Below are 11,357 nucleotides of genomic sequence, written 5' to 3'. Positions count from 1 at the left end.
AGTATATATATATATATATATATATTACCTTATATTATCTCATTTAATACTCATAATGCCTCTATGAGATAGGTATTGTTTTTATTATACCCTTTTAGTATATTTTATTATACCTTTTGTTTATGAAGAAACTAAGACTTGAAGAAGTTAAATGCCTGGCTCATAGAGGTAAAACTCGAGCCTGTCTTATGACAAAACACATGCTCTCAAAGACACCGTGACATTGTTTTCCCATGGAAACCACCACATAGAGACAGTATTTGAAGTCATGGAAGTTAGTAGGTCACCAGAAAGGGTACAGTTTAAAGGGGAACAAAAGGAGCCAAAAAAAGGAATTCTAAGGAAGTCAACATTTCAAAGGTGAATTGAGGAAGATGACATAGGCAAAGGGATTGATTGAGCAGCCAAAACACTTTTTAAAGATGAGAAGTATGCTATCTCAGAAGTTGGGGTAAAAAGAGAGCCCTAGTCCACAAAGTGAAATGTTGCAGATATCATGGAAGATGAAGGTTTCACAATTAGAGGTCATTGATTATCTTAGACCAGTTTACAGAGAAGTCAGATTGCAGTGGGTTGAAGAGAGAATGGGTGGTGAGGAAGTAGAAGCAAAGGGTATAGGCTACTTTCCCCAAAGTTTTGCAAAGTAGAGGAAATAATAATGCTGTATACACAAGTAAGGAATTTTATTAATGTTATTAATTGATTAATTAATAATTCCTTGCTCCCATATTACTTCGATTGCACACTTCCATCATTTCTCTGGTTATTTCTACCTCTATTGTATAATACCAGTGTCCCTTCCCAAGTCTAACATACCCGGAAGCACTGAATGTTGGTTGTTTGGGTTGTGGATGATTTGTTTTATTTGGTTATGTGTTTTGAACGCCTCAGGTGATTCTGTCTTTGGAAGATGGGTGGGCCACAGACCACCTCCGTTGCCCCAACTCCATCATCTGTTTTCCACAAACATAGATAAGCATTCACTTCGCAGACCAGTTCAGCAAAGGTGCCAGTTCTTAGGTTCTTAGCAAACCAACTACCCTGTCTACCTAGGCTCCTCCCCTCCCCTCCCTCAAACTCTTGGTGGGCGGGTCTCGGAGAAGAAATGAGCTGCCATTCTAAATCTTCTGGAGTATAATGTCCCAGATGGGGAATCTGTACAGTTTTGCAGTGAGCTGAGATCTTCCTTTGCCAGGCCCCATCAGTCTAGCTCTTTTTCAGAGAGGGCTGGAGAGTAATTAACACCGCTGCCGTCCACCTGTGCACAAGAAGATGCCTACAGCCACTCCAGTGATGATGAAACAGCCCACCAGGATGCCCAGGACCAGCGAAGTGTAGGAGCGGCCTACTTGGCTTCCTGCAGAACACGCGGAGAGTTAGCTTGAAGAACATACCCCCAAGGAGTCCATGGTTTGAATCAAACCCCAAGGGATTCCTTCCCCAAAGGAAGCGGGGCGGGGAGGGCTAGTTCACCAATTTACGGAAGGTGTGTGTACTCTGTCCCAAACCGCCAGCCTTGGGCCTTCTGTTGCTCAAGGTATCCATCCTTCAGGTCCACGCATTTGCCTGGAACCCACCCAACACACAGGACCCTCCCCGATCCCACCATACCTTTCGAGCTGTTCCCGGTGATGTGTTTCTGCACGTACTGCACACAGGTGTCCTGCAGAAATTCCCTCAGTTCGTACCGAGTACGATTGTACTTGTTGAGCTGCTCCAGGGCATAGGTGACCACACTGGAAGATGCCTGAGGCCCTGCCGTCCATGAGGCTGTCTTCGGTTGAAAACTCATAAAGGAGCTCCCATTCACAGCCACTTCGAAGAAGACACGGGCTTTCAAGCCCTCAGGAGGCAGCTCACATCCCAGGAAGCAGCGAATGGTCAGAGGAACTGTAGATGGGGGATTCAGGGTCAGGGGGCTATGTGGAAGGGTGTCAGGTGTCGGGGCATGTCCGCCAGGGGGAAGTGAGCTTTCAGGGTGCAGGGTGGATCAGGGACAGGGCCTCTTAACAGGGGCTACCCCGAGGTCATGCCAGCAGGAAGAGGGCCTGACGGACAGTACAGTACGTCAGCTAGGACACCCACTCTTCTCCAGCCTCCATCTCCCACCCAGCAATCAGCAAAGGCAAAAAGACCACGCCCGGCGAGGACACCCATCCCAGAACTTGGCCCCGCCCGGTTCTTCCACAGACCCTCCCCCCAGTTAGGTCCCGCCCATAGGCCGCGCCTCCCACCTCAAGGGCCCACCCTCGCCAGCCCCTGCCCCTGCGTGCGTCACTCACAGGCCACGCCCCGCTCGTGGTGCACCACCTGCACCAGGCCCAGGAACTCCTGCAGGTAGCGATTCACACTGTTCTTTGTGAGAGCCCAGCTCTCGGGCTCCTGCAAGGGCTGCAGCTGTTGGATCGAGACGTTGTTGCCCGGGCCTTCCAGAACGTGCGTCAGGACCCCCCCGAGCGTCGCGTTGCCCCGGTGCCACACTTGAGAGGGGTTGCGGAAGTAGGAGACCTGGATCATGTGGAGGTACCGCGGGCCTGGGGGCAGGAGTCAGCGCGTCGGGCCCAGGCCGGCGTGGGAGGGGTCGGCGTGTAACCCGAGATAATAACTCCCCACCCAGAGGTCGGCCGCCCACCTTCTTGGCCCTTCCTAAACCATAAAGTGCCCTCCCACCCTTCCTTCCATTTGACGCTCTCAGGAGCCCTGCCAGGAAGGCAGGACAGGGGTTATTATCTTTGTTTTTACAGATGAGGAAACTGAGGCTAGAAGTGCAGGAGCCACTTGCCCCAGGATAATCCAGACGGTCAGTGGAAGAGCCACTCTGGTCTGCTTTCTCTCTCTCACCCCTTCCTCCCCACCCCCCCATTTCCGGTTGGTTAACAAATCCTGACCTACAGTGAAGTCCCAATTCCATCTCCTGTTCTCTGTCTCCTCTGCCACTGCCCCACTTCAGGCCTCAGTGGTTCTCATCTGTCCTGGAGTAGTAACTTCCTTCCTCATCCCCCCCTCCACTCATCTTTCAGTGTCACCCCTTCTAATCTGCCCTCCACCTGGCCCAGAAATAAGATTATGTCCTTCTGCTTAAAAATCCTCCAGGGACACAGTCCCCTATCAACAACAACAATAGTAATAGCCATTAAGTGCTTATTATGACCTGGGCACTGTACTTTACATGCATCATTATCCTATTTGTGCTTTCCTTCCATTAACTTGATGTAGTCGCTACTATTACTAACCCCAGGCCATGTGGAAAACAGGTGAAAGTGGCATAGCAGAGTCAAGGTTAGCATGCAGGCAGTCTGAGCCCAGCATTCTTAGCCACTCAACTATACTGTCTCCAAATAGGATATCTGTCCGTAGAATCAAGTCCAAAGTCTTTAGCCTGACATTCAAGGCTGCTGGAGACTGGGCCCCACCTGCCTTTTTTGTCCTCTTCCCTGTGCTTAGATAGTACCTCAAAGTATTTGGAGTCCGTCATGCTGCCTTTCAGGTGACATGTGAATAGCATGCCAGGGTTGCTGTGCCTCCTGGCAAACTTCTGTTCATGCTTTAAGACCCAGCTGTTGCCCTCTCCTTGAAGAAGTTTTCCTAATGCTTCTCTTTACCCTCTCAGATACAGTGGGTCAGTTTCAGCGATCCCATATTCTGCATAACTGTCTCCAAACACACAGGCTTCCATTCCTCTAGGCTATGGAATCATGTCTGGTTATCTCTGCCTCCTACACCCACTAAGGGCCTGGCATGGAGTTGGTGCCCAGAGAATGTCTGAGGGGGGAATGAGCCTGGCGATGTAAATCTCCTTGGGGACATGTGTCTTGTCCACGTTTGCATCTGAGAAGTTGTGCTCTGTGTCTGCAGATGTGAACGAGTATTTCTGTGTGGGTCACCCCCAGACAAGGTTCTTAACTGCTTTGACCAGTCTCCTCCTTTGTAAAATGGAGATAATAATATCACCCACCTTGTAAAGATTTTGTGGGAGTGAAATGAGTCAATACACGTATTAAGCATAGTGAGCACTGATTGAATACTGGTTATTATTTGCTCTCTCTCTGAGAGGGAGACTGAAGCTACAGAGGCTGTGGGAGAGGGGAGACGAGGCCCCTGTGCAATTACAGTGCAAGGCAGTAACTCCCCTTCCCTGCTTAAATGGAGCCACTGTGGCAGCCTGATCCTTCACAAGTTCTCCCATCAACCGCAGCTTGTCTCTCCCCCGGATTTCCCCTCACCAGCCTGCCCCCAGTCTTCCTCCACCTTATCTAGTCTCCTCTTCTGCCTCACAGGTCTCAGCCCCAGTCTTTCCCCAAGTCTCCCGTCAGTTCTCCCAGTGTCTCTCATTCCTTCCATCTCTTGTCTCATCCCTAAGTCTCTTCCCATCTTCCCTAAACTCACCTCCATCCACCATCACCCTCAGACCTCCCTCTCCAGACTTCGCCCCATCTTTCCTCTCTCCCCATGGCTAATTCTCTCACCCTTTCTACAAGCCCCTTTCCCATTTTTCCAGTCTTGTTTCCCCCCAGCCTCCTGCATCTCCCCCTTCCCAGGGGCTGAACTATGCTTCCTCACCTTGGCTTTGGGACACGAACCAGTCCCCAGGACCTGCCTGCCTGCTGGAGAGATCCAGCCGGCTGCAGACACAGACACTGTGGGATAAGCTCCCCTCTGGTCTTGCCTGTGTACCCAGACAGGCTGAGAGTCTCCAGAACCATCCCGGGGCACGAGATGTGCCCTCGACTCACCATCTGAGGCTTCCTGGCTACAGAGGGCCCAGCAGGGCAGGAGCAGTAGTGGCAGCAGGGGCAGCAGTGTTGTCAACATCCTGTAGCTGAGGTTCTCGACCCCACCTGGGCTCTTGGCTCTGGCAGGCTGGGGGCTCCGGCTGACTGCAGCCTAGGGGAAAAAGAAGTGAGGACTGTCTGGGAGGGGAGGAGACTGGACGGAGGAGGCTGGAAGGTGGCCAGGGCATGGGAAGAGAAAGAGGTCGGCAGGCTTATAAACTGTTACTCTTACCCAGTCACATTTCCTACTAGGAGGCGGGCCTCTCTCTTTCCCTCCCTCTGCCCCACCCTGAATCACACTCTCCTGCCTGCAGGGACCTGCCTTTTCCCTTTTCCCTGGGCAACTTCTGAGGAACAGGGAGCGGAAAAGGGGGAGAAGGGCCAGAGAGAAGTCCTGCCTTCGCTGAGTCAGGGGGTGGGGCATCAACTTAGAGCAGATTCTAGGATGTTGAGATCAGCATGTTCCTGGTGGGGAAACTGAGGCCCAGAGAGATGTAAGGAATTAAAAAAAAAATAAAAGAATGACATAGAACAGTATAAAAGTTTTCAGTGCATCACCCTTAATAAGGGTAAACATTATTTCATGAAATATTTGTTCAGTTGTATATGTGTGTGTGTTGGTTCTGTGTGTGTATATTTCTATGGTGGATATTGGGTAGCAGTGTGAAGTTTATTTCTTACTCTAGGAAGCAAGTAGAAAAATTTGAAAGTCACTCTCCCAAACTATGTTAATCTATACTGTGGGATACTATGCAGTTGTTAAAAAAAAACCCTTTCTGCCCAATGCCCACTCTGTTTTCATCATATTACTTAGCACTACCTGAAATGATTTTACTTATTCATTTACATGTTTATTGTCTGAATGTCCCATCAGGATGTAAGCTCCATGAGGATAGAGGCTGTCCATCTTATTTGCTACTGTGCCTGGAACAGTGCACATCATAAATAATAGCATAATAAATAATAAATGTCAGCTAATGGATGACTCAGTGAGATAGTGATTATATGCCTAAATCACCAAGAGTAAGTTACAGAATATTATGTACAGTTTAGAACCGTTTATGTGCCAGCCACGCACACAACAACTAAACAACCTATTTCTTTATGCGAGTAAAGGAATCTGGAAAGATGTACACCAAATATAGCAGTAGTTCATCTCCAGGGAGGGGCCTGAGAGTGTGTGTGTGTGTGTGTGTGTGTGTGTGTGTGTGTGTGTGTGTGTGTGTGTGTGTGTTTGGTGTATGCGTTAGGGGTGACAATCTTGTGAAAGGCTTTCTCTATTTTGTGAAGGATTTTATCACTCTATCTGTATTGTTTGAAAATTTTGCATCTAGAATGTGATCATATATCTCTTGTTGGATTAAAACTAGAAGTTTAAGTAACAGATTGTGGTAGAAGACACATTATGAACTGATGTGTTGACATGAGACACTGATAAATGAAAAAAGGAACTGCAGAACGATTTATATAGTAAACGATACATATAGTAAAATTCCATCTATTTTTAGTTTAAAATTTTTACTTCTGTCCAAGTAATCCATATTTAATTCCATTCTTATATTTAAAAAAAACTTTATTTGTGTATCTATGTATTTATATATGCATAGGGAAAATGCCTGGAAGGGTACTGTCAGTAGAGATTACCTCTGGGGAATGGGATTAGATAAAGGGCTGAGGGGGGACTTTAACTTTTTATTTTATACACTGTTTCTTGGAGGGAGAGTAGATGTCGTAGTAGAATTGGGGCAAACCCTAGGCACATACCAGACTCCCAGTCTCTGAGCTGAAAATATGCAAGAGTGTCCATACTTACCTCTCAGTTGTTATAAACCAGCATAGAAATAACAAAGTTTTTTCCAGTTCGTCAAAGTGGTCTAGTTAGAAGGAGAATGGGGGCCTTGTTTTCCTGGACTGGGACTCAGGAAAGCAAAAGGACTTAAATCACTGCCAATTATATTGTCTTGCCTTTTGTAAAAAAAAATTATGAAATAATTCATATTTGAAGAATTAATTCACGCTTGAATTTTATTACAAACATACAAGGCCCCACTACTCGGCACAAGAAATACAATATTACCAATATAATTGCAGCCCCCTCTGTACTCCTCCCCAACTGCATCTCTCTCCCCCGTGCCCCACCACCAAAGTAACCACTAATCAGAATTTGCTGTTTTTTATATCCTTACATTTCTGTATACTTGCACAATATATGCATATATCCTTAAGTAATATATAGTGGTATTTTGCATAAGTTGAGCTTTATAGAAATAGTATTGAAGTGCTTTTTTTACCTGACATATTAATGATTCATTCACGTTGCCCTGTGTAGGTCCATTAATTTCCACTGCTCTGTAATATGCCATCTTATGACTATACCACAATTTATTTATCCATTCTCCTGTTGTTAGACATTACAGTCTTTTTTCCAGGTTTTTGCTGTTATAAACAGTGCTGGTATGAATGTTCTTATAAACATTTTCTTGTGCATGGGTGGGAGAGTTTTTGTAGGGAGTACAAACCTGGGAGTAGCATTGCTGAGTCATAGGGTATATGCATACCTTCAATTTTACTAGATATTGCCACACTGATTTACAAAAAGGTTGGGCCAATTTACACCCCAGCAGTGCGTGAGAGTTCCCTAGCTCTACTTCCTTGCTAGCCATTGACGTCAGATGGTTGGATGTAAAATGGCACTTTGTTTTGGTTTTACTTTGCTTTATCTGATTCCTGGTGAGTTTGTGCATTTTTGCTTTGCCTTTTTTCTCCCTTGGGGGCTTAGAAGGGTACTTTGGGATGGAGGGTAATAAAGCATATGATTGAACCAACTGAGAGCTGTGAGTCTTTGATCTAAGCAGATAGGGCCTGGGTCACTGGGGTTAAGGTGGATCCACACCAATATGCACAGAGCTAATTACAGAGAGATCTTTCCCACCAAGCTAAGATCTGTCATGGACAGAAGTGGCAGCAGCTACAGCTGTTTCCCAAGCACCCTCCTCACACACCAGTGTCCTGAAAATTAAATAGGAGAGACAACAATTATTATAGGTAACATTTATCGTGGCTAGGAACAGCGTTAAGCTCTTTACACAAATAATCTCACATTCATGTGCCAGCCCTACCAGGTGGGTTTCATTAACATCATTTTACTAATAAAGAAACTGAGGCTTTGAGAGGGTAAGTGACTTACCTAAGGTCATAGAGCAAAAGCTAAAATCTGAACCCACATCTCTCTGATGCCAAAGTTTGTGAATTTAACCACCACATAGTATCTCAAAAATTTGAGGAGATAACTGTCCATCAGTATATTTTTGAACACATACTTCCAACATGCTTGAATATTTATGTTATGTATAATATAAAATGTGCCAAAAATTTATGCTAAGTGCTACACCTTTCTCGCTTCCTCTGGGGCAGATAGCACCAGGCTCGTTGTCTCCATGTGACTGATTGGATAATTAAAGGACAGAAGGTGTAATTAACGTGCCCAGGGTCACAGAGTTGAGAAGTTCAGAGCAGAGATTGGAACTCAGAGAGGATGGGTGTATGGGGCTGGGTACAGGGAGAACAAAGAGAGTACTGGGGCTGGGGAAGCTGGTAAGTGGGGGCAGCTTAAGGGGTGTCCCCATTCCCTTTCTAAAGCCAGGGGTGAGGGTTGGAGGCAGAGCCTCTGCTGCATCTGGCCTGGGTGGCTGAGGGGCAGAAAACCACTGAGCAGAGTGGGCACAGGGCCAGCTGCTGGGATTTGACTACGGCCTAAAGAATGAAGGTCCTGTTGAGTAAAGGAAGCAAGTGGTAGCATTTCCCACTGCAGAGCGCACATGTGGGGGGTAGATAAGGGAGACAGGAAGCTGAGCAGGGGCCAGTGCCGGTGCAGCCCCAGTAGGTGAGGAGAGGCCCTGCCAGGTCCGTAGGAGCTAGGCTGAGCTGGGGACTGGCAGAGTGCCTGGCGGGACTTCACAGGACCAGCCCTCTCCCTCCCTGTTAGCTACTGAAGAGAGGCAGTTGAAGCAACCAGGCCCAACTCGGATAACAACAGATAACAGCGGAGTGTGGTCCCTTCAGAGATCACCTACCCCTTAGGATGTGAAGTAATAACAATAACATGTATTGAGAGCTTACAATGTGCTAAGCATGGTATTAAGTCAGCAGAGTACTTGTGTTTTATTCTCACTAGTGCCCTATGAAAAGTAGGAAGACATAGCCATTACTCCCGTTTTACAGTTGAGGACACAGAGGCATAGAACAGTTACTTGACCTGCTGGAAGACACCCAACTAGTAAAGACAGATCTCAAATCCAAGTGACTTGTATCCCAAATATGTTTTCTTAACTATCAGGCCATCCTGAAAGAGTAAATGAGATGACTCGTACAAAGTGCCAGAACACAGTACGTATTCAATAGGTGGGAGAGAGAAGAAAGAAACTTGGCTTTGGGGGCAGCAAACAGAACTGACTGTGCCACAGGAGGAATGGAGGGCAGACATTAAGTAGGATTTCCTGAAGGAGAGGCAAAGGAATAGATATGAATCTTCCTCAAGATTTCCCCCTGTAGGAAGGGGAAGGGTGAGCTGTGACAGGGCGAGAGAGAGTCATGGACATATATACACTGACCAGCGTGGGGTAGATAGCTAGTGGGAAGCAGCCGCATGGCACAGGGATATCGGCTCAGTGCTTTGTGACCGCCTGGAGGGGTGGGATAGGGAGGGTGGGAGGGAGGGAGACGCAAGAGGGAAGAGATGTGGGAACATATGTATATGTATAACTGATTCACTTTGTTATAAAGCAGAAACTAACACACCATCGTAAAGCAATTATACCCCAATAAAGATGTTAAAAAAAAAAGATTTTCCCCTGTACACACTCACACACCCCAAAAGAAGCCCCTAAAGTAGGATGATTCCAGCTCCTGCCTGCCTAGCAAGTGGTGGGAGCCTGGCATTCCTGGCTTGGTACCTGTTTATCTTTCCAGCCTTATCTTTCCAAGTATTCCAGTCTCAGCCAAACCTGCTCCTTCTGGTTTCCTGAACACAGAGCACACAAATGTTATCTTTTCACTTTCTTTATCTTATCTTTAGATAAACAGAAATTCCTAATTTTAAGATGGTCAACTTTATCGTCTTTTCTGTTAGTTCATGCTATTTGTTCCTTGTTTGAGAAATCCTTCCCTACTCTGGGATCACGAAGATATTCTCCTATTTATTTTCAAAAGCTTTATACTTTTGTCTTTCACCTTTAGGTGTATGGTGGGAAATAGAGGTCAAGATTAGTTTCCTTCTACCTCAACATAATAAAGGCCATATATGGCAAACCCACAGCAAACATCATTCTCAATGGTGAAAAACTGAAAGCCTTTCCTCTAAGATTAGGAACAAGACAAAGATGTCCACTCTCACCACTATTATTCAACATAGTTTTGGAAGTCCTAGCTGTGGCAATCAGGGAAGAAAAAGAAATAAAAGGAATACAAATTGTAAAAGAAGAAGTAAAACTGTCACTGTTTGCAGATGACATGATACAATACATAGACAATCCTAAAGATGCCACCAGAAAACTACTAGAGCTAATCAATGAATTTGGTAAAGTTGCAGGATACAAAATTAATGCACAGAAATCTCTTGTATTCCTATACGCTAACAACAAAAGATCAGAAAGAGAAATTAAGGAAACTCCCATTCACTACTGCAACAAAAAGAATAAAATACCTAGGAATAAACCTACCTAAGGAGGTAAAAGACCTATACTCAGAAAACTATAAAACACTGATGAAAGAAATCAAAGATGACACAAACAAATGGAGAGATATACCATGTTCTTGGATTGGAAGAATCAATATTGTGAAAATGACTATACCCCCAAAACAATCTATAGATTCAGTGCAATTCCTATCAAATTACCAATGGCATTTTTTACAGAGCTAGAACAAAAAAATCTTAAAATTTGTATGGAGACACAAAAGACCCTGAATAGCCAAAGCAATCTTTGTTTGTTTGTTTTTTGCGATACGCGGGCCTCTCACTGTTGTGGCCTCTCCCGTTGCGGAGCACAGGCTCTGGACGCGCAGACTCAGCGGCCGTGGCTCACGGGCCCAGCCGCTCCGCGGCATGTGGGATCTTCCCGGACCGGGGCACGAACCCGTGTCCCCTGCATCGGCAGGCGGACTCTCAACCACTGCGCCACCAGGGAAGCCCTTTTTTTTTAATGTATTTATTTTATTTATTTATTTTTGGCTGGGTTGGGTCTTTGTTGCTGCGTGCGGGCTTTCTCTAGTTGCGGTGAGTGGAGGCTACTCTTTGTTGCGGTGCATGGGCTTCTCATTGTGGTGGCTTCTCTTGTAGCAGAGCAGGGGCTCTAGGTACATGGGTTTCAGTAGCTGCGGCACGCAGCCTCCATAGTTGTGGTGCACAGGCTTAGTTGCTCTGCAGCATGTGAGATCTTCCCAGACCAGGGATCGAACCCGTGTCCCCTGCATTGGCAGGCAGATTCTCAACCATTGCGCCACCAGGGAAGCCCAAGCCAAAGCAATCTTGAGGGAAAAAAATGGAGCTGGAGGAATCAGACTCCCTGACTTCAGACTATACTACAAAGC

General features: G+C 46.2%; 2 protein-coding genes across 2 annotated transcripts in view; one reads left to right on the top strand and one right to left on the bottom strand.

The window, feature by feature from the left end:
* Positions 1-668: 668 nt before the first annotated feature.
* PROCR (protein C receptor) lies at positions 669-5,142 on the bottom strand. Its single transcript, XM_004316998.4, has 5 exons — positions 5,005-5,142; positions 4,734-4,884; positions 2,283-2,534; positions 1,612-1,890; positions 669-1,357 (listed from the first exon to the last, which is right to left on the bottom strand). The coding sequence occupies exons 2-5, from the start codon at positions 4,810-4,812 to the stop codon at positions 1,239-1,241; spliced, it is 729 nt and encodes a 242-aa protein (XP_004317046.3). The 5' UTR covers positions 4,813-4,884; positions 5,005-5,142; the 3' UTR covers positions 669-1,238.
* Positions 2,385-11,357, top strand: part of EDEM2 (ER degradation enhancing alpha-mannosidase like protein 2) — a 49,610-nt gene continuing 40,637 nt past the window's right edge. Inside the window, exon 1 of the mRNA XM_019950634.3 lies at positions 2,385-2,523. The gene's annotated coding sequence lies outside the window, so the exon portion shown is untranslated. The remainder of the gene's footprint in view (positions 2,524-11,357) is intronic.

Source organism: Tursiops truncatus, chromosome 15, assembly GCF_011762595.2.
Source record: "Tursiops truncatus isolate mTurTru1 chromosome 15, mTurTru1.mat.Y, whole genome shotgun sequence".
In the NCBI taxonomy this organism is placed as follows: Eukaryota; Metazoa; Chordata; class Mammalia; order Artiodactyla; family Delphinidae; genus Tursiops; species Tursiops truncatus.
The sequence above is the reverse complement of the archived record's forward strand: the minus strand, read 5'-3'. Positions and strand labels throughout refer to the sequence as shown.

Coding starts and splice junctions, on each gene's coding strand:
- PROCR (XM_004316998.4), bottom strand. CDS start 4,812: ATGTTGACAACACTGCTGCCCCTGCTGCCACTACTGCTCCTGCCCTGC. Junction 2,535..4,733: donor TAGCCAGGAAGCCTCAGATG/GTGAGTCGAGGG, acceptor TCCTGCCCCCAG/GCCCGCGGTACCTCCACATG. Junction 1,891..2,282: donor CCACGAGCGGGGCGTGGCCT/GTGAGTGACGCA, acceptor CCCCATCTACAG/TTCCTCTGACCATTCGCTGC.